The sequence below is a fragment of the Arvicanthis niloticus genome, chromosome 9 (assembly GCF_011762505.2).
Source record: "Arvicanthis niloticus isolate mArvNil1 chromosome 9, mArvNil1.pat.X, whole genome shotgun sequence".
Lineage (NCBI taxonomy): Eukaryota > Metazoa > Chordata > Mammalia > Rodentia > Muridae > Arvicanthis > Arvicanthis niloticus.
This window is the reverse complement of record NC_047666.1, coordinates 81945120-81967274: the sequence shown is the minus strand read 5'-3', so window position 1 is coordinate 81967274 and position 22155 is coordinate 81945120. Positions and strand designations below refer to the sequence as shown.

Here is a 22155-nt window from a genome sequence, read left to right as displayed (position 1 = left end):
CTGGAGGGGGAACACAATAGAGAGGCAGACCTTTGGGATGCAGCCTCTGTGAATTAGCCATCTGTGATGAGTGGGACTTGGTGGTGATACAGCTGTTTGGGGTCACCCATGTTCCTGTATGTCAGCCCAAACGCTTTGTCACCAAACTGGCTTTTCTGGGATCTGCACTTTGGTCTGTCACTGTCTGGTATTCTGTAGGGGTTGAAGAGCTGTTTGCTAGAAAATGCTGATCTAGCGAGGGGTGACTTTCTCGAAGCTGCTGTCTGAGCCCCGCCTGGGTGACATTCCCAAAAGCCACATGGCTGAAGCCTCATCTCCCCCATGAGCTACCACCTCCAGTAGACTCCAGCACCTCTCTTGACCATGTGCGTAAGGGGCAGGATGGAATGGGTGCTGGACTCTCATGCTCAGAGGACAGAGCTCCACAACCAGGGACTCCTCATAAATAAGTTACTGCATACAAATATTAAGTTAATTAATGGCCAGAGGGAGGCTTTCCAGGCTAAGGCTGCCCCCTGTGTGCAGAGATAATGGGCTTCCCATAGGAGTGTGGGGGAGTGAGGGGCAGGCTCAGGTGTCTGGCCTGAGAGGAGCCTGGCATGTCAGAAGCATCTAACACATTCATCTTCTGTGTGACACTGGACTGCCATGTATTCTGTTTTTACATGACCCCCCTGTGACACACTGTGTGGCGTTCTGAGGGACGAGGAGGCTCCCGTTACCAGGTCATCTGTGAACCTGCCTCTCAGCAGGCTTGCCCTGTGCAGATTATAGGAGCATGGTAAGGAGATTTAAAGATTAGGTCATGGAGTGTTAATTGATTGTTCTTGCAAAAGGGACGATTGAATTTAAGAGGTTTGTGAAGAAAATGCAAACACAAATAAGAAAAGAAAAAAAGCTGAAAGAATACATCCAGAGTAAAGAAAACACCAGCACTGTAAAAGCAAGAACAAGTCATGGTGTTTTGAGGCAGAGCATCATCGAATTGATTTGTAGTTCCCACCTCAAGTGCTCCCTGTCCACACTGTGGGATAACAGATTCAGGCACAAGGGAGGTCACCTGGGTTTGACCCCAGCACACAGCATAAACGGGCGTGCAGGTGCAAGAGTGCTCTTGCATTTCCCTGCACTCACTGTGTGATTGAGGGAGGATTAGGAGTTCACGCTGTACAGATACTTAGTGACTTTGAAGCCAGCATCAGTTAAGTGAGACATTGTCTCAAAAATGAACAGACTTGATCACAGTGACAGGTAGTGAACCACACATTTTTTTTTTCTTTGTTACTGTTGTGCATCTAAATGGATCCCACCTTCTGCCAGGATCTTTTGATGCAGTGGAGTGATACTCTGCTCAGTGGGCGTGGGAATACGTTGTTAGGAGTCATTCATTGCTATGTTTCTTTAGCAGAATAATAGCAGGTTTTCCTCTAGGCCCGTGACTTATCTAGTTAGTCTCAGGTTTCTGGTCCCATAAGCAGTGTAATGTATGGGTTCCATTTCATAGGGTGAGCCTTTAAATATAATACAAATGTGACTGGTTACTCCCATAACTGTAAGGGAGGGTAGAAAGAAAAGTCTATTTGAGGACTCAAAATGCTGGGCTGTCTTGGCAGGGGAGTGGGTGTGTGGATGGAGCAGGAAGCCTTTAGGGGACAGGCAAGGAGAGGTGCATGCCAGAAAAGTGTAGGTATTAGTGCAGGGTTAGTCAGGAACTGGATGCCCTTGGCAGAGGGTCAGGTCCTTAAGGGATACAGTGACTTTCCTGGTAAACACAATCCTGCAAGAGGAGATTCCTGTCAGATGCTGAGTTTAGGACCTTTTTACACTCCATAATAGTCCTTCGGTTTACCCCAGTCAAGTCAGAGTCCTTCTGTTTAGGACATAATCACCAGCACTGCCATTTGGGGACCACTTTGTATCAACAATAACATTTGTGCAACATTGTATCCAACATTAACATTTCTCACTATCACTAATGTTGCCACTAGCTCACCTGTACATCTTGCAGTCAGGGGTCTGTGGATCTCATGGTTCATAGACGGGTGATATTGGTGATTACTTTTCTCCTCTGGGGGCATGTGATGAAGTACTTTCCAGCACCATGCGTGCTAGTCTGGAGGGGTAGAGCTTCAGCTAGGCTGAGTTTCTCCATGTTTGATGACATATGCAAATTATGTCTTCAACAACAGGGTTTTACTATTAGGTTATGGAGAGTAACCGATAGCCTTGGCTCTAGCCTGTGATTTTGGGAGAGTCCATGGGACCCGACCCCTTTGACCAACAACTCAATAGGATATAATCCATTTCTGGCACCAGAGGTTTTATTTGGTGGCACAAGATGTCTAGTTGGGTTTGGTCTCCCCCTCTGTTTAGTGATTCCATTTAAGTTCCCTTTGTACCTGTATATTTTGGGGGTAGGTTTCCATTTGGCTTTTCAAATGGCCTTTAGTGTTATTAGTATCTCCTCATATTCCCCCTCCCCTTTTTTCTCATTCCCCCCATTTCATCCATTCCCCTTTGTCTCCTTATATACTCGATTTCCTCTTCCTTGGAAGATCCTCCTCTTCTTCCTGGTCCCTTACAAGCGACTATCCTCTGATTATTCACCGAAACGTAGATATTTAAAGTCTAAAAGATAACATCGGCGTGTAAAACATTGATATTTGTTGTTCTGAGTCTGTTTCCCTCAGCCAGGATGACTGTTTCTGGCTCCATTCACTTACCTGCACATTTTATTTTTCTTAACAGTTGAACAACATTCCTTTGTGTAAATGTACCACATTTTATGATCCATTCATCAATGAATTGATGGTCATCTAGGTGGTTTCCAATTCCTGGCTATTTGAGTAGAGCAGCAGTAGACATGGACAGTAAGTGCGCATGCTCAAGGGCACCTGCTCTGCAATGGATGCGCAGAGCAGCAAGATGTGGGTCCGTTGGACACATGCGCACGCGCAAGAGTGCCAGCGCTGCAGTGGATGCGGACAGCAGCAAGATGCAGTCCGTTGGGCGTATATCCAAGGATTTTAGAGCTGGATCTTGACATAAATCAGTGTTCCGCTTTTTGACATAAATCCCTGTGGCGGGTCATATCCTGGCCAGGTGAACGACAGGCCCAACTAGACTAACTCCTTATGGAGGAGGCAGCCATGTTTAAAGTTCTAATCTTTGGGGCAAGAGGTCAAACTCAGTTTCTGTTCGTTTGTTGATCAGGAAAGAGGAAGTAGTTCTAAAAGGTTGGATGCCTCCCCCATTGCGTATAGAATCTTAAATCCTAAATAGGGGTAGCTGGGAAATATCCATTTCTAGTTTTACCTTGGAAACAGCAGATGGGGTTCACAATTGACCAGGGAGAGGGTCCACCCTCGTGGGCCTCCAGGACTGCTGTTCTCTGTCTAGCTACTTAATAGAAGAACTTTGGAACCACGTGGATTTAACTGCTTTCTCCCCAGAATACAAAGCCATCTCCATTTCAAGATCTGCCATGGCAACCCAGGGACTACTATCGATTTCAGAGGGAGGAGGGCTCCCTGCCTGTAAGCTGAACCTGAGAATCCTCGGAGCCATTGTGGACTTCAGTAACGATGAACAAATGCACCTCAGCATACAACAAACAAACAAACAAAAAACAAAAAGCAAAAGAATGTTAAATGAGAAATACACTCTAGAGAAACACCTTAGGCTGTTGGTACAGGCCAGGGTTTTCCACATGGCACCGGAGAGTAGGGCAGAGGGGACTAAAGCTGGTCTCTCCTTTTTCCTTTACTAAACCCAAAAATATTTCTAAGCTTCTTTACCTCTTTTTACTATTGCTATAGAAGCCCACTATCAAAAGAATGCCAAAACAGTATGCCTGGGAACTCATTATTTTTAGTTCTGTGTCCCGGTGAGTGTGTACTTTGTGTGTGTGTGTGTGTGTGTGTGTGTTATGCTGTGGAGAGTTTACATTAGTAGGCGGATGAGTCCGTAATCTGAACTGCAGCAGAGAATTCTTGTGTAGGTCCCTTATAACCTTTGCAAGCAAGCAGAGCCTAACAGAAGTGTTTAGCACAAATACATTAACAAGTTTTTAATGTCATTGTGGTCCACCAGTTTTGGAAAGCCTTTTTTTTTTTTTTTTTTTTTTTTTTTTTTTTTTTGTGGCTTTTCGAGACAGGGCTGAAGAGCTCCAAACTCTGGAGACCCTTCCTCAAGCCTCAGGACATTGCGGCCACCCAAAGATCACAAGAAACCATACCTGGATGCAATTAGCAGAGGTTTATTAGGGAAAGAGCTGGCAGCCAGTGGTCTGACCAGGTACTCGCGCTGGAGTCAAGGTCCGGCCTCCTCAGCCAGTCCTTGGAGGGTTTTAAAGGGAAAACCACAAACCAGGGGAGTGGGAAGGGGGGTGAGGGGTTGTCAAAGATGAAAACAGTGGAACAATTCAGAGGTACTCACTCTAAATGATTAGTGTCATGTGGAAATCGCCCTGCAGTCTTCTCAAAAATGTGGTTTTTACCATGCCATTGTGCCCTATCCTGCCACTTCAGATTACTATCTTTACTTTTTCCAGCTATAGGGCTATAGCCCCACCTAGGTGGTAGCATCTTTATCTGTAATCAGGAATGTCTTCTTCCTGCCTTGGGCAAGGCTTGAGGAATGTAATCCAGCAAGTGTCCTTCACCTGGAATGTGAAGGCCTGAAATCTTATTTCCAGTTCCGAGTTCTGTAAGGCGAAAAATCTACACATATTTCATAAAATGGCCTTTATAATTTTTCACTCTACAGGGCTTCTTTGTGTAATCCTGGCTGTCCTGGGAACTCACTCTGTAGACCAGGCTGGCCTCGAACTCAGAAATCCGCCTGCCTCTGCCTCCCAAGTGCTGGGATTAAAGGAGTGCGCCACCACTGGCCCGGCAAGCCTCACCTTTTTCAAGTCAAAATGACCTGGTTCTCAGAAGGTCTTTGTGGTCTACCAAACAGTCTGGACAGTAGGGACACAAATCTCATTTTTACCTGAGAAGTGCAAGTACAAATACAAATATTAAGACTCTGTAAACAAGTCTGGAAGCTGAAAAGAAGAGAACGGAGGCCTTGTTGTTATTTAACTCATTAAAATCAATAGTGAAGGCAGAAATGAAGGAATTAACTTCTAACACCTGAGTGCAAGGACTCAAGGCCAGCTGGCGGTCCTTGGGAGCTGGTAGTGGTTGTGGGTATGAATGCTAACCCCTAGTGTTTGTTTGGGAGACAGGGGTCTCACTGGAGCACAGGTCAGTCATCTTTCATCAGCCTCTCAAGAGGCGGGGTTAAAAGCGACAGCCACCACACTAGCAGGAAAGCTGTTTTGCCTGAACCATAAGCTGCATGGTGATTGCTTCCGAGGCTACCGGCAGGGTAGCTAGGTCGCACAAAACCGCGATGCAGAGCCTCGGAAAGCTGGATTCACGGTTTTAAGTCAGCAATTGCGAGAGCTCAAGCACGAATGCTAGTCCCCGCTGCAAACCCTGGTCCGAGAGAGCACCGTTGTGATGCTAATGTGTCGCTGAGTTGTCCCAGGCCCTGCCCTTCAGAGTTCCTTAGTAAAGCGCGGGTGCTCCTGGGCCCTCGATGCGCGTGCCCAGCCATGCGTGACTGCACGCATCCGCAACGCGGAGATGCTGCAGCGACTGCGCTGGTCCTTGCGCCGGGTGGCTGCTGGTGGCTCTCCCATCGTACCTCTATCGCCCGCCACGCCGAACTGCAGCCCCAGGCTCTCAGGACCCGCGGTGCGCCACGTGTCGCTGCTGTGCCACGTATTCCCAGGCGCCCACGGCTTCGTCATGGCCTGCTTGTCCCGAGCAACTGCAACCCTGGCCCGCCAGGTACCTACGGGTCGAAGGGCGAGGGGCGCCAGGACCAGCATCCCGCGGGGACTCACTCGGGAGGGGGAGTACTGTAGGAGGGCGCCACTAGGCTCTCGGGTTTCAACTCAAGGGACCACTGGTCGCGAGGGGATGGGGGAGATATTGGGGGATCACGGCGGGAGACTCGGAGGTGCGGGAAACTTGGAGGTTGCCACAGAGGACGCAGGGATTGGGAGACTCCAGGTCACCGCGGAGGTCGCCACTAGGGGCCTCAGGAATGGAGTTAATTCATGGGTGCTCGGGAGTCGCCACCGGGGGCTCAGGAGCTAAGAGTGTCTCCACCCGGGAATTCTGGGGTCATCCTGGGGATCTCCACTGGGGACTGAGGGACCACTGTGGAGATTTAGGAGTCGTCACAGGGTATGCTGGGGTCACAACTGAGTACGGGGAGAAAACGTGAGGGTGACCACAGGAACTTGGTTGGGCACGTTAGAGATGATGGCTGGGGCGTCACCAGAGCTGTTGGAGTCAAGGCTAGGAACACTGGAGGATGAGGGGAAGACTTTGCCACCAAAATATCCCGACCGCTGCCTCTGCAGCCTTGGACCCCTTCCTTCCCTTTTCGCAGTTATTTAGCAAACCATCTTGCAGCTTTTTGAATGCCTGCCCCTTTCCCTAGTTAATTCCGAACCACGATATCTTTTATTTATTTAATTGCTGCCAGTATAAAGAGGTCTTGTTTTTCAAGTGTAATGTTCTGGCCGCCACCAAAGCACGGAGGGACCCTGCGAGTGGAGAAAATGGTTCCAGCCAGTCCGCGTCCCCTCACGCTTGAAGCAGCCTGCCTATTGTGCGCCCGTGATTGACAAGACCACGAGGCTGAGCGCCCTCGGGAGATTTTTTTTTTCTCCACCCCTCTATAAATGGCTTAAACCCGCGGTCTAGACGACGTACTCGGACCTTCGGGAGACAATTGCCTTCTTGTTCATTGCTGGAGAACCCCGGCTCCTGGGCTGACCCGGAATGTAAGCAGCTCCTCTTAAGCTGCTAGAAGATAAGTCAGACCTGGGACCCGGTGGGAAGCCTAGGGCAGTCCCTCTGGCTGGAGCTGGCCCTGCCTGTTGGACAGTCCAGGCTTGGCTTTTCTGTCTTCTGTGATGGTAAGACCCTTGACCAAGTCCCCGCACTGACCCACCTGGCTTTACTTAATGGAGGTTTAATTATTTTTATTTTTAAGGACTTCAGTAATGGATGCTCGGCGCCGTTTGCTGGAGAAAGAGGATCCGAAGAAGTGGCCAAGACTTTTAGGGTAAGGCGTCTGCCGCTGGAGGTTAAAGTTACTGGGTTAAAGCATTTTTCAGGTTGAGATTAGGGGTTGGGGAATTTAAAGCGAGTGAGTTATTGAATTTTAAATTATAGCCAGGGAGGGGAGAAAGTCATTTGAGATTATTACCAGTCAGCAAAACAACATTTACTTAACAGCAAGCTGCTTGTTTTGTTTTATGAATCATACATTTTATCGGAAAAGAGCGAATTAATGAATAGAAACCGGAGGCTGTTTTTTATAATTGCATCAGCGTAACCCTTCGTTCTGCTTGTCCAAGAAAAGGACACTTTTTCCTCCTTAAAAATCACTGAACACGTTTACAGTGCAGGATTGCGTTTTCTTCCCATCTGAATTGTGTGGTTTATGTCTGACACGGTCTCGTGCGTCTCAGCAGAGTTATTGGAGGGACGAGATAAAGCTCTCATTAGAGTACTGGACAGCCCTCTATCCTACACCAGCCCCCAGCCTGGAGGCTTTTGCAGATCTTCATGGGTGCTTGGCTCTGCCACTTTCCTGACTCTGATACCCACTGTCAATTGTCACCCATAGTACAGAATGTCCCTGTGACCTCACATCCTGGCAGGGTTCAGAGAGGGACTGGAACTTGACTCATCAGGTTCGTACCACAGGGAACATTCAGTGTTCGGGGACAGTGCTAGGAACACGATGCGGGATGGTGAATTCAAGATAAGCCCTCTGCTCACAACGATTTGTTTTAACCCAAAATATAGTAAAATATACTACAGGGAGGCGCTTTGGATTTTGTGTGCGTGATTTCTGGTGTGTTAAAGCAATTTCCCTGTAGCGCTTGCAAGATGCCCACAGTGGTCACACGTGAGTCACGTGACCAGTCAGTGGAGCCCGGGCTCGGTTCTTTAAGTGCCTCCAGGACTCAGTTCTAATAAATGAAAAGTTTGGGGTCATACTGGTTGACCTAGAACTATACAGGCTGGCCTTGAACGCGTGCTAACCTTTTAAAGACAATGATTCAGCAAATCAATATCTCAAAAAAAATTGTATGCATTTGAACTGAAAAGGCTTCGTGCTTTTATGCAAGGCATTCAGTGCAAGATAGAGTTCATAGGGTATTTGTTAATTTAAGTTTGTACGCAACTTGGTGCTCGTCCTCTGCATAGCAATAGCAAAGCCTGACCTCTGTTTGTGTTTTTGATGTGGACTGAGAGTATCGATAATCTGGAGAATAAAAATGACAGGTTTTATTGGAAGTACCATCTTGGTTTTGCATGGTGGTGGCTGTTGAACCCAGGTTCTTGTACGTACTAAGAGCCTATATTAGGAGCCACACCCTTAGGCTTCTTACAGCTTTCTGTCTGCCAATCGACTTGCTGCCTCCCAGTCTCTCCTCATTCCTGTTCTTATTGTCCCATTCCCACTGTGATGGGGTCCCATTAAAGTGAGGGTGACGTTTTTTAGCTGGGCCAAGAAAGCAGTCATCTTTTTAAATTTATTTTTTATTTTTTATCTAATTCTTCAAAAATTAAAAAATAATTATTGTCATTTAAAAATTTTCATATATTTGTTATTGTAAGAGGGCACCATTGGTGCATGTGTGGGTGGGTATGAGGAGTAAGTAGAAGGGGTAGTCTCTCCCCTTTCCCACCAGGACTTGAACACTCTGGAAGGAGTGCAGGCTGTTAGTCAGGCTTGTAAAGTGTGCCTTTATTCTCTTTGTGGGCCATTTTTCTCATTTTTTTCTCAAAAATTTAGTTTTAAGTGTGTGCATCCTTTCTCTCTCTCTCTCTCTCTCTCTCTCTCTCTCTCTCTCTCTCTCTCTCTCTCTGCGTGTGCATGTGCGTGGTGTATTTGCACCTGCGTGTGTGCGTGCACATGTATGAGTACCCTTGGAGACCGGATGCCTCTGAACTGCAGTTATAGACGGCTGTGAGCCACTTGACACAGTGCAGGGTATTGAACCTGGTCCTCTAGAAGAGCAGCCTGCACTCTTCCGGTGAGCCATCTCTCTGGCTCCTTTTATCGCTTTCTTTCACGGAGCTGTGCTTTCTTTCACGGAGCTGTACCTCCGAGTCTTCCTATGGACCCAGAGATGAGCTCTCTTCATCCTAGTTTCCTCTGATTGACCCCAAAGCTGTAGAATTTTCTTCTTCACGCCTCATTAGGTTCTCAGAGAGGCTCCATAAAAAGCACGGACTAGATGAAGGCAATCTTTCTCAGTGGAGCAGAACAGTGCAGGAGCTCCCTAGGAGGCCCCGTGCTTCCCAGTGCTGACGCACCCTGGACTTATGCACTTAGTTTAGTTTCCAGTGCATAGAAAAACGGAAGTGCTCAGGTGCTTCCTCATCATGGATGTCAAATCGGAAAATTGTTCCCCCTTTTTAAATTAAAATGTTTTTATACGTGCTTTTGTGCATGCGTGTGCATGTGCAAGTCAGAACAACTGACAGGACTTAGTTCTCCCCTTCTACTGTGTGGATTCCAAGTATCCATCTTAGGTCGTTAGGCTTGGAGGCAAGCATGTTTACCCACTGAGCCATATAGCTGGCCCAGAAACATGTTGCCCTGTGTTATTCCTGTTAGTTACTAGGCTATCCTGTTTTCTTCCAATGAACATGATATGAAACATCATTGTACAAATGCTGGTTGGTTAGATCTCCCCTCCCCCACTCTCTTTCTGTTATAGGGTCTCATTGTGTAGCCCTGGCTGGCTTAGACCTCACCGGGTAGACCGGACTGGCCTGCTGGCCTTGAACTCAGGAATCTACCTCCCTTAGCCTTTTAAACGCTGGGATTAAAGATGTGTGCCACCCCATCCTACTTCATTTTACTTTATGGATGCATTCCATGGGTGCTTCCCCTCCACATGTGTATGTGTCCACATGTATCTGGTGCCCACATAGACCTGAGAGGATGTCGATTCCCTCGGACCAGAATTACAGACCACTGTGAGCTGCCATGTGGGTACTGGAATTGAACCCAGGTCTTCTGAAAGAGCTGCTGGTGCTCTTAGCTTCTGAGCCATGTCTTCAGGCCTCACCCCCACCTCCCTTTGACTCCAGCCCTTGCCTTTAATCCCAGCACTCAGAAGACAGAGGCTCTGAGCTCAAGGCTCTGGGGGTGTGGGGGGTGTGGGGGGGGCGCTAGATAGTAAGACCCTGTCTCAAAAAACCCTAACTTTTGATCTCCAGAATTATGGAAATTATCTCCCAGAATTATGGAAATTATCTCAAATAAAGGAATTTAGAGTTCTTGGTGAAATTATAAAGGCCACAAAATCTTGTGTTACTTTGAAAAAAAAAAAAAAAAACTGGATATAGGAGAGCAATCTTTATGTTCAAATCCAGATTAGAGGGAATTAGTCAAGGAAGACACTGTGATTTACCCAAACAGAAGAAGCACCTGGAAGTTTTATCATTTAGGATTTCAGCTAGTATTCAAAGGTTAGAATTAGAACACCAATCTCACTTGTTTTTTGACTTATTTATGTGTTTGTATGGATGTCGCCATGTTTGCAATGGCTTTGAGGCCAGAAGAAGGTGGTGGAAGACGCTGGAGCTGAAGTCATGCTCATCTGAGTGCTGGGATTAAACCCAGCTTGCCTCTGAAACAGCCTCTGAGCCATCCCTCTGGCCCTAGAAGAAAAGCACTAGATTGAATATAAGTGCAATCTGTGTCTCAGCTTGGCCATTAAGCAGCTCTGGTGCTTCGGTCTAGCCTGGGGTAACTGTGGGTGGGCCCCACTTCCACTTTTCTGCTTTTTGCAATGCTGGCTGTTGTGCCCAGGACTTTACATGCTGTAGGCAAGTGCTCTACCCTTGCAGCTTAGGCTCTGGAAGCATTTTAGGTGAAGTGTTCAGAGTATACAATCTTATAAATGAGACTGTAGTTGTCTTAACCTGGGGATTTGAACTCAGGGCCTCTTGATTTCACTAGTACTCTTTCCCATTGAGCTATCTCCCTACCGGGAGAAAACTTAAAAACTATAAGCTAGATCATGTTTCAATGAACCCAGAACCTCCAAGGGTCCAGGTACTGAGACATTTTGTGATTTTTAGCTTGGCAGACAGAGTGCGAACTGAGAACTGTCTCACAGTTAATCTCAGAGGCTTGGGAGCCTGGGCCTGGAAAATCACAGGTATGGAGGTGGGGAAGCCGGACACAGCTCAGCATTGCTCCTTCAGATTCTTTTACTTACAGCTTCTCACCACAGCTGGCTGACTTCTCCTCTGCAGGCATCCTGCTCCCTCCCACAGGCAGGCACCTGCAGAGTGGAATGAAAGAGGCTTCCTGTGCCTACTGAGCTTCTGCAAACTACAGTCCTGGGAAGGAGATGGCAAAGGCTGTGGTCTCAGCAGAACATCCAGAGAGGCCTTGGAGAGTTGGTGTACTGGGGCACAGACAGCTATCTTGGTCCATACCTTGCCTGTCTTTCCCAACTGCAACAGCCATAGGGCTTCTGACCTTTCACTCCTGTCCTCTCCTTCCTCTTCTTCCTGAAGTAAGGGTCTTTGCTAAGTCCTTCTTAGTCCATCTGCCTGAAATACATTGCTCTGAGGTCTGTAGCCATCCTTCTCTGCATTCAGGTGTGCTCAGATACACAAGGCAGGCCTCTGCAAAACCCAGACCAAAGTCCCCTCCCTGCCTGTTCTCCCAGGTTCCTTTAATTCTTCAAAGCATTAATCACCTTTTAATCTAGTTTCCTGGTTATTTCTTTAGCTTCCTTTTGCTAGCAGACCAAAGATTTGGTATTTCTAATGGCCCATGGCATTAGATATGGAGTAGCTCAAAAATACTAGGTGGGAGGGGTAAATAATCCATTGGGGGTAGCCCATGCTAACCTGTACATCCTTGGCTAACACTCACATTGTCTAGGAAGCAAGGGCTAGACCTCAGGCAGTCTCAATATATTCTGTACACTCCCCAAGTCACAGTGCCTCTGATTAAAACTTAAATAAAATGAAAAATGCTAATAATAATAATGATGATAATAATAATAAAAGAATGCTGATCTTGAGTAACAGGGAAAAGCAGGCACCCTCAATGTTTATGAGGCAAAGCTGGAGGTTTACTTTCAAATGATCATACTTCAGATGGTCATTGAACAGTGACATTAAGGTTTTTGTTTTTGCTTTCTTTTTTTAGCTTGAAGACAGTTTTATTAAAGTTCAAGAGAAAAGTAGCAGGGTGGGCAAGCTGTAAATCTTGGCAGCTGCCTGGAGGAGGGAGATAGGTAAGGGGAGGAGAGGAAGCCCTGCTTTTGGGATAAGCTGTTTGCCTTCTGTTGTCTGTCCATTCCATGTCAGGAAGTGGTACTGCAGAGCCTGGAAATGCAGTGGGGATGTAAGCGTGGCGTGCGGTCACGGTCAGCTTCGAGTGAGGCTGGGGCTGATTTCTAGTGGCTGGGAGAGTGAAATTTCCCCAGGTCTTTTGAAGAGCCATGAACATTCCTGATTATGTCATTTAAAAAGAAAATCAGGGCCATGGATGGCTCAGTGGGTAAAAGTGACTGGTGTTGTAAACCTGGCTGTCACCTGTGTTTGATCCCTGGTACCCGTGGTAGAAGGAGAGACCCAAATCCCAAAAGCTGTCCTGAGCTCCACACGGCTGTGTAGAGTGTGTGTGCATTCATATGTAACCATGCATATGTACATACAACAATAAATAAAAACTTAAACAGCCAACGTCCCCTGGCTTTGCGGAGTTTAGGATATGTCTAGAACTCAGGCTCACTGTTCAGCTCACACTGTCCGTTTTATAGCATCTTCCTGTGAGAAACTTTGCTAATAATCTTATTGTCAGAAACTGTGAGTGGGGTGTTGGGGATGGAGCACATTTGGCAGAGTGCTTGGCTACTTTGCGCCTCTCAGAGCCTTAGTCTGGAAAGGTTTAAAGCCAGCCTGAGTGACAAGAGACTCTGATGGACTGCCCACCCCTTGCCCCCAACTGCCACCAAAAGCTTTGTTCTTCATAGTTTCTTTTCAAAATTTACTTTATTGTTGTTGTATATCTGTTCTCAAGTTAAGGATCAGAACTTAGGTGACTGTGGCCATTTGTGACGGCCAAGCTGGCTTGGTGGAAAACAGCTGAGTGCAGTTGTTTCCTGTCTCTGTGTTTTGTGTGGCTGAATAGGAGGGCTTTTGTTCACTGTCTCCTCCTAGGACAGGGTTTGCATCTGAGGCTCCGTTCTCCCTCTGACTGGCCATCTTCAAAGAGGAGAGTACTTCTCTGCTGTGCTCATCTGCGAGCCCCTGGAGACTTGTGTGTGCTTGGAATGCTCTGGGGTTGGTGGGGCGCAGCCACAGGGGCCAGTGGCTCCGTCCTTGCTATACTGTGAGCAGCACTGTGTATCCTGGAGCATGTCCCTTCTTTTGGGAAAGTTCCACTTGGGTCTGGTGGGAATCAGGAGCCGACTCTCCTCTTCCGGAACCATTTCAACACATCTCCCACACCCCTGAAGTTTATTTCTTCTGGCATTGCAACCAAAGCCGTTGCGGGGATTTGTTTGTGAGTTAGCCTTGCTATGTAACCTCAGCTGGCCTGGCACTCACTTTGTAGCCCAGGCTGGCCTCACATTTGTGTTGGAATGACAGGCGTATACCACTGTATTATTGCAGGAATTATTGATTTTTACAAAAATTATATTTCTAGATTCAGTTTATGAAATAAAAGCATGTTTTGTCTTTACATATGTGTGTGTGTGTGTGTGCGCGCAGCATGTGCACACTTGGTGCATGTGGAGGTCAGAATACAGCATCCAATCCCCGTAAACTTTGTGTTTGTGAATGGCTATGAACCACCATAGCTGGGGATCCAACTTGGGTCCTCTGTGAGGACAACAAGTGCTCTTTCCCACTGAGCCATCTCCCCAGCTCTAAGATTACTATTACTATTATTTTACATTATTAATTGCAGTTACTTATTGTTTGTGGGGGGATGTGGAGGGGGATGTGGAGGGGGGATGTGGAGGGGGATGCATTTATGGTGCTTGTGTACAGCTCAGAGGACAACTTGTGGGTCTTGGTTTTCTCCTTCCACCATGTGGGTCTCAGGATCCAGCTCAGGTGTACTGGTTTGGCGCTGGTGTATTTACTTGCTGTATCACCTTGCCAGGCCTGTGGCAGAGATTCTGAACAATGGCCTGATCTCTGAGCACAGGTTTGGTCTATTTGGTTCTTGGTGTTAACAGTATTATATTGGGTTTGCTGTTTGAGACTCTTTCTGTTCTGTTTTTAGACAAGGTTTGGGGAACCTCTGAACCTCCTGCCTCCAGTCTTTCAGGGGTCAAACCCAGGGCTTCTGCAAGCACCCCACCAACTGCAGCAAGTCCTCAGACCCCCCAGTGTTAAACTCTGTTGGGAGCGGTCATGTCATCACCAAGGGATGCCGTTCACGGTGGACCTTTGGACCATCCAGCCAGTGCGGTGTGGGCTCCAAGCACTTTTCCTTTCTCTTCCACAGGCCAAAGACCTCATCATCACACCGGCCACCGTCTTAAAAGAGAAGCCCGACCCCAGCTCGCTGGTCTTTGGAGCTACGTTTACTGACCACATGCTGACGGTGGAGTGGTCCTCCACATCTGGATGGGAGAAACCTCACATTAAGCCTTTTGAAAACTTGCCTATACATCCAGCTGCCTCTGTTTTGCACTACGCCGTAGAAGTAAGTGCTTGGGAGCTGTGGTGGGCTGTGATTCTCCGCCTTGCTAGCTTCTTTAGGGTGGAGGACAGGCCCTGCTTTCTTAACTAGAGGTCTTCATAAATGTCTTTAAACTTCTCCTGCAACCAAATGGATTGAGGATAAAAGTCTCAGAGCTAGTTTTGTGTGTTGACTTGGTTTATCTGTGATGTTAGTAAAATATATGTGTGTGTGTGTGTGTGTGTGTGTGTGTGTGTGAAGCCAGGTATGACCATGCCTTGGTAACCTAAGACAGAATGGGCAGAAAGTTCAAGGCTAACCTAGACTATGCTATTTCTGGCCAGCACAGGCCACAGAACCTCAAAGAACCTTAATGCAATGAGTATTGTTAATTTATTAAGCGCCCTCTTTTTCTCAGATCTTTGAGTGAGTGTGGTGGGTCACAGGACGAGATGACACCCGTGCTAACTGCTTTCTCATAACCAGCCTTTGGGATGGCATTGAGCGCTTTCCTTCACTCTGGAGTGTTTGGAGAATCCATCTCTTGGTCCTCTGCAGATACATAGTTAGATCTGCAGAATATTGTCCCATCCCCTTTGCCCTATGTTTTTTGTTTTTTGTTTTTTTTTTTCCCCTCCACATGGAATGACTTTCCCCAGAATACTGAAAGCCCAGAGATAAATTCTGATCTACCAAGGGACTGAAAATGACCGTGGGAAATGTGTCAATAGCGATCATCAAATACTCATTTCTGAGTAGTGGATCCCAAGATTGTGCTTTTGAGAGATCTCCTGCTTTACAGAGATGATTTTGTTTCATTATTTGTGTTTAGAGTTCAGATTTCCTGCCAGAACACCCTGGAACCCACTCATTTAATGATCTGAAGTGAGAAGAAGCGTGTGAGTCCACATTCAGGGCTGGAGAGTTGGCTCAGGGTTAAGAGCACCTGCTGCTCCTGCAGAGGAGTGTAGCTCAGTTATCAGTAACCACGCGGTGGATCACGACCCTAGCGCCAAGGAGATCTGACACCCTCTTCATGTCTCTGGACAATCACTTGCACATGAACAGACATGTGCACACATACATACACATAAACAAAGTCTTTAAGAAATAAAAAAGCAGATGTTTCAAATCAAGTCCTAGAGACAGACGGGACAAGAGCTCAAGTGCATCTCAGTTGCTCCCTGGAGGTTGATGGAACTTGGGAAATACAGTCATTTATGATTTAATACTTTTGTTTATGATAGGTAAGGATAGTAACTTAAATTTTTTATATATATTTATTGTATGTGTGTCTGTGGGTGGGTGGATACACGCCATATATATATGGACATTAGAGGGCAACTTGGGGGCTGTCCTTTTTCTAAGTGGGTCTCTGGGTTTGAACTCAGGTCGTCAGACTTAGCAGCAAGGACCTTTGCCTGATGAGCCATCTTGCCCACCCTGTAGAGGATCTGTGTTCTTGAAAGTATAAAATCAGGTAGTTCACTGGAAGCTGTAGATCAGTGGTTCTCCACCTTCCTAATGCTGAGACCCTCTAATACAGTTCCTCATGCTGTGGTGACCCCACATAAAGTTATTTTGTCGCTACTTCATGACTGTAATTTTGCTACTGTTATAAATTGTAATGTAAACATCTAATACATAGGATCTCTGATATGTGACCCCTGTAAAAGGGTCATTCCAACCTCGAAGGCGTTGAGACACAAAGGTTGTGAGAGCCACTGCTGTAGAGCCTGGTGCTGAGGGAGCGAGCAGACAACGGCTGCGATGTTTCTGTACAGTCCATAGACCAGGCTGTGCGCTGTCTTGAATGAGTCACAGGTATTCAGCAAGCACAAATCGACATAGTGAGTGGTGAGTTGAGGCTACACAGACTGGGCAGAGAAAGAGCAAAGCATCCTCAGGTTCACCGGGAGAGATAGCCTGGCCTGTCCCATTGAGAGAGTAAGCAGAAGTCACGTCATTAAATGGGTGCTCACAACACACAGTAGAAAGGGACTTGGGGCTGTCTATGGTCAGATTGGACCAGATCAAATTTGATCTGGGGAGATCAGTAGTGCTGGGCCCGATTAGCACTTGCATGGGAAACATGGTCTTGGGGGAGCAAACAAACCTGTTTGAAGTAGACTGATCTGCCCTTGAACCAGCTTCTGGTTTCAGATTCCCACCACAGGCATTTTCAAACATGGGATAAACAGTGGTAATGTCTGTAGAAATGTTTTGCCTACCAGAGATGATTCAAGGACTCAGTGTTTTCGCTGATTTTTCCCTCTGTCACATGGTGGGATATTAGCCTGCTCCAGGTTTGGAGGACACTTCAGGTAAACATTTGGTTCTGAAGTGGGAGGGGCCAGCCCTGCCTCTGGAGTCTCTCTTTACCACTACAGTGTGTGTTGCATGACCCCTGACCCAGTGGTGGCCCCTGTTCTAGAAGACCACAAAATAATTCTTCCAGTCCATGGTATAGCTAAAGCTGGCCTTGAATTCCTGATTCAACTGCTTTTGCCTCCTAGGTACTGGGGTTACAGGTATGCATTGCCATACCAGTCTGAACTTAGGGTTCTTAGTTTCATTCCCAGATGACTGCTAGTTGCATGGCCTGCTGGGTTATATTCACACCAAGCTCTTTGCATCGAATGGCAGGTGAACGGACCATTCCCCCTTCAGAGAAGGCTGTGGTGACTTCAGAGCCTCTAGGTTCCCTGATTCTCAGACTTAGCACTCAGAATTATCGTGGGTTTCTGATTTCCGTTCATTTTTGAAGCTATGTGACCCAGCTGCGTAGATCCCACAGTCTGAGAAATGCTGGTCTTTATAGGAGGTGAGTTAGGAAGGATTTAAAAAATTTTGGGCTTTGGAGTACTTCAACTGAAATTTCAGTTTGACTTTTTTTCATATTATTATTATTATTATTGGTGACAGGCTGGCTTCAAAATCATAGCAATCCTCCTGGCTCAGCCTTCCACATGCTGGGATCGCAGTTTTTAAGAAAACTTCAGCTCTGGGGATGTAGCTCAACGTTGAGCTCTGGCCTTGTCTGAATAAAGCTCTGTGTTTCACCGCCAGCCTGAAAACACACGCAAAACCAAAAATAGCCCTCAAATTACAGTCGTTCTGCTGCAAAACCACAGTTCTCCATACTATTAGTGATCTAATAAAGCACAGCACTTCTTTATCAGGCTTGATTAGCTAGACCGAGTTACCAGAAATATCTCCAGTAAGAACCAGATTGGACCTGACACTGCTTGGGTGACCAAGAACCTGAGACTAGGCAGCCCAGGGACCTAAGGTAAAATCAAATACTACTGTTCTTTATAAAAAAAAAAAAATAGTAGCAATAAAATGACTCCTAATGGTATTCTGCTGTGCTCATAGATCAGAGCCTTGCTCGGAGAAGCTTCCTCCTGCGGCAGATGGGAACAGGTGCAGAGAGAGACCTACAGCTAGACACAGTGTAGAAAGTGAGAGCGCTTAGAATACCAGGCCTTAAATAGAATGTCTCCAGCTAATCCTCCCCACCCCCCACCACCGAGGGCTCAGGGACCCACCCCACCCCCTACCTCTCATGCTGAAAAAGAGGCAGAAAGAGTGTAAGAGCCTGAGGAGATGGAGGACACCAAAAGAACAAGACCCTCTAATTCAATTGAGCAAAGCTCCTACAAAACCCAGACCCTGAGTGAGGCAGCACACACGGGGCCTGCACGGGTCTGCCCCAGGTCCTCTGCGTCTATAGTCTGGCTTCCAGTTTATGGGATTCCTGAGTGTGCAAGCCAGTGGATCTGACTCACTTGCCTTCTCTTGGGCTCTTTCCCATTTATTTCGCCCAAGTCCCATGTGTTAGTTTTTATTCTATCTTGTTATATTTGATTAGGTTATTGCTTAGATGCCTGTTTATTTTTTTAATGAGAGACAGAAATGGAGGTGAGGTCAGAGGGAACTGGGAGGAGAAGAGGGAGGGGAAACTGTAGTCAGCATAGGTCATGTGAGAAAAAAATCTATTCTCTTTAGGGGAGAAAACGAACTGGATTTGGGTTGGGGATACAGCTCAGTCCGTAGCATGCTCATCTGTCACACACGGAGCTGTGGGTTCCAACCCTGTGCACTTGTCTGCAAATAGCCACACTTCCTGTGTGAGGTGGCCCCTGACCAGCCCTTGATTGGAGAGAGGGTGAGGGGCCCACTGAGGTAGACAGTTGCTCAGGGCTACTTGGGTGGGGCATGCTGAGAAAGTACATATTTAGAATTTGATCTAGAAAAGAAGGTGTATATCCCTTGGTTCTTTGCCACCTTGCCCAGGGAGAAGGTCATAGCTGCAGAGTGTGGTTACTGGGGTCTGAGGGCAGTGAGTACTCCTCTATGTGTCCTGGAGGCAGTAGTTTTCCATTATGTGTCCTTGTCCAGGCTGTCATGTGAGTCTTGTTCTCCTGGGAACTTTCTGGTCCATGGAGGCAGGTGTGTGCTGTGTGAAACACGGCTCTCATCCAGAGGGAGTAAGAGGCATGTTATACTGAGCCTGATAGTGGCCATGGCCTGGGCAGGTGGAATCAGGTTGTCCCGAATGACACAGCCCATCCTGGAAGTGGTCACCAGTCAGCGCATTTATGGAATGTGCTGGTGGGGACATTGGTTAGCAGGGTAACCAAGTAGAAAGTCCTGCTGTCTGATGACGTCCTTTTAGCTTCTGGCTGGTGATGTACATTCAGGAGAATGTGAGGTTAGAAACACAGGTAGGTGATTAATGGGCGTGGAGATTATTAATTCAGGATGATTTGGGTTCTGGATCTACAACATTCCTGTTGCCCACCATTATGGAGAGTTCTGTGGTATTTCTAGCCTAGTCATCCCTTTACCAGAGAACTTCAGAAATCTGTCCTTCTCAACCGCGAGAGAGAGAGAGAGAGAGAGAGAGAGAGAGAGAGAGAGAGAGAAAGAGAGAAAGAGACCTTGCCTTTTAAGGCACCATCCACCTTGCTCTCCAAGACAGGGTCTCATTGGTTTGGGACTGAGTAGGCTGGCCGTCCAGCAAGCCACAGGGATCTATCTGTCTGTCCTGGCAGCTGGGATTACAAGTATGAACCACCATGCCTGGCTTTCATTTATATAAATTCTAGGATTGAAATCAGGTCCCCATGTTTGTGTGTATCTTTGTGATCCTTTGTGTGTGTGTGTGTATCTATGTGATCATGTGTGTGTGTATCTATGTGATCATTGTGTGTGTGTGTGTATCTATGTGATCATGTGTGTGTATCTATACGATCATTTGTATGTGTGTGTGTGTGAAGGGGCATGAGATCACCACGGTTTGCTTCTGAAGGTCAGAGGACAACCCACAGAAGTGGATTCTCTCGTGTAGGTTCTGGGGGTTGAACTCAGGTCGTCAGGCTTGGAGACAATCATGTTTGTCTGCTGAGGTATTTTGTTAGCCCACCCCGCCATCGTTTTATCCAATATCATTTATCCAGTAAATATTCTAATACACTGTATGACAAAGCAGCCTCTTCACAGCCTCAGTGTGCTGTGTACTGCAGCCTTGGGGGGAAAATGCTTGCCCTGGCGAGGAATTTGTGATCTGAACAGTCACACTGGTTTTTATACTTGAAAGGACAGATATCATTATTCAGATGTGAGGATTAGCGATGTTCCCTTGAGGAAGAAATTAAATGGCTCTGCCATTTCAAGTAAATGATGGAAAACATTTATTATCAGTGATTACACTCTTGCTAAAAGAAACAGAATTTTGAGAGCTAAGGGCTAAGTTAATATCGTAGATGTGTGTGTGTATGCATGCACAGCCCTGGGCTCAATCCTCTGTACTAGGAACAAGAGAAAGAGGGACGGGAGAGATGGTCCAGGGGTTCAAAGGACTCCTGCCCATGGAGAGGACCCAGATTCATGATGGCTCACAACCACCTGTAACTTTGCTCTAGAGAATTGATTACACGCCCTCTTCTGGCTGCTGCATACACACATACATGTGTGTATGCAAACACTCATTATATACATAAAATAAATAGAAAGAGGAAGGGAAAGAAAAAAGTTAACTAGAATTTTCTGTCAGCCTGACCTTCTTGAGCTCTTAGCTGTTGATGTCAGCCATCGGAGGGCCCATCCCAGCTCTGTCAACCACCGGCTTTCCAAGCCAGTGAACATTACAGATCAATAGATGGATAAAGATAGTCTTAGGGTGAGATCGCCTGTGAGGACGTCTCAGTGAGCCAGATAAATCTGAGCAAGTCCCTGGACTTCTTTTCATTTTCCTTCTGGTGTGAGATGGGACTTCCAGGGTGTCCTAGTATGAGATCCTGGAGGGCAGTGGGAGGTAGTGACCTCTGTGTAACAGGGGCGCACCCTAGCTGTGGTCACCCTGTTAGGGGAGCACACCCCGAGCTGTCCAGTCCTCTGTGAGGCCAGGCACTGTTGGGAGGATATCTTGGCATGTGTGATTTAAGGCCCCATCAGTTGGTAACATGGCCAGAGTAGTCTTGGTGAGCAGAACCTTGAGAAAGGACTATCTCCAAAAACATAGGCTAGCAGTTAGTCCCTTCCTCCCTCCCTCCTTTCTTCCCTCCCTCCCTTTCCCCTTTCTGTTCCCTCTTCCTTAGCCTTCCGAGGTTCATACTCAGCTTCTGACCAGGACTGTTGGAGGTGGTGCCAGCATGCTTTAGATTTTAGATTTTCCTTTCCTGGTTGCCCATCAGGCAGAGTACTGAAAGGACTTTTTTTTTTTTTTTTTTTTTAAACCCCTTTTCTGTTCCCACATCTTTCCCCTCTCTCTCTGCCTCCCCCTCTCCATCTGGTTGAGGGTAAGGGCAGCGACTTAACCACTAAGATTGTCTTAGTTGCCTTCTGAGACCGTTCTCTTTTCCTCAGCTGTTTGAAGGCTTGAAGGCTTTTCGGGGAGTTGATAATAAGATCCGATTGTTCCGGCCGGACCTCAACATGGATAGAATGTGCCGATCTGCTGTGAGGACCACGCTGCCGGTATGGATGTTTGTATTCCCTTCTGTTCCATGGCTATTCCGCTCTTACATCAAAAAAAAAAAAAAAAAAAAAAAAAAAAAAAAAAGTTTGCTGAATAATTGCATCTGGCTTTTAAACAGACTAGATATTGTCGATTAAAGGTCCGAGGACACCTTGCAAGAGTCAGTTCTCTGTACCACATGGGTTGATGGTAAACACCTTAATGTGCTGGGCTTCTTAAATTGTACTTAGTGCCACTATACAGAGAAGAAAATTAAAACCCAGCCCCGGGAGGCTAAACCACTTGTCCAAGGTCACTCAGAAGGAGGACAGGAAAGTGGGCTGTGGTTTCTTTGTTTTCCTAGTCCATGCAGTCATGGAATTGATTAAACTTCATCTCTGGTCAGCTGCACCCAAGATCTGACTTGT

General features: G+C 46.8%; 1 protein-coding gene across 3 annotated transcripts in view; it reads left to right on the top strand.

Annotated features, from left to right (window-relative positions):
• Bcat1 (branched chain amino acid transaminase 1) overlaps window positions 1-22155 on the top strand; it is a 71550-nt gene that overhangs the window by 14361 nt on the left and 35034 nt on the right. The window contains exons 1-4 of one of the 3 annotated variants that reach the window (XM_034511608.2): window positions 5609-5843; window positions 7063-7134; window positions 14587-14787; window positions 21637-21747. In XM_034511608.2, the coding sequence (XP_034367499.1) occupies window positions 5637-5843; window positions 7063-7134; window positions 14587-14787; window positions 21637-21747 (591 nt within the window). In that variant the 5' untranslated portion in view covers window positions 5609-5636. Of the gene's footprint in view, window positions 1-5608; window positions 5844-6623; window positions 6986-7062; window positions 7135-14586; window positions 14788-21636; window positions 21748-22155 lie in introns of those variants that run through there. The other 2 variants (XM_034511610.2, XM_034511609.2) reach the window with 2 other exon arrangements.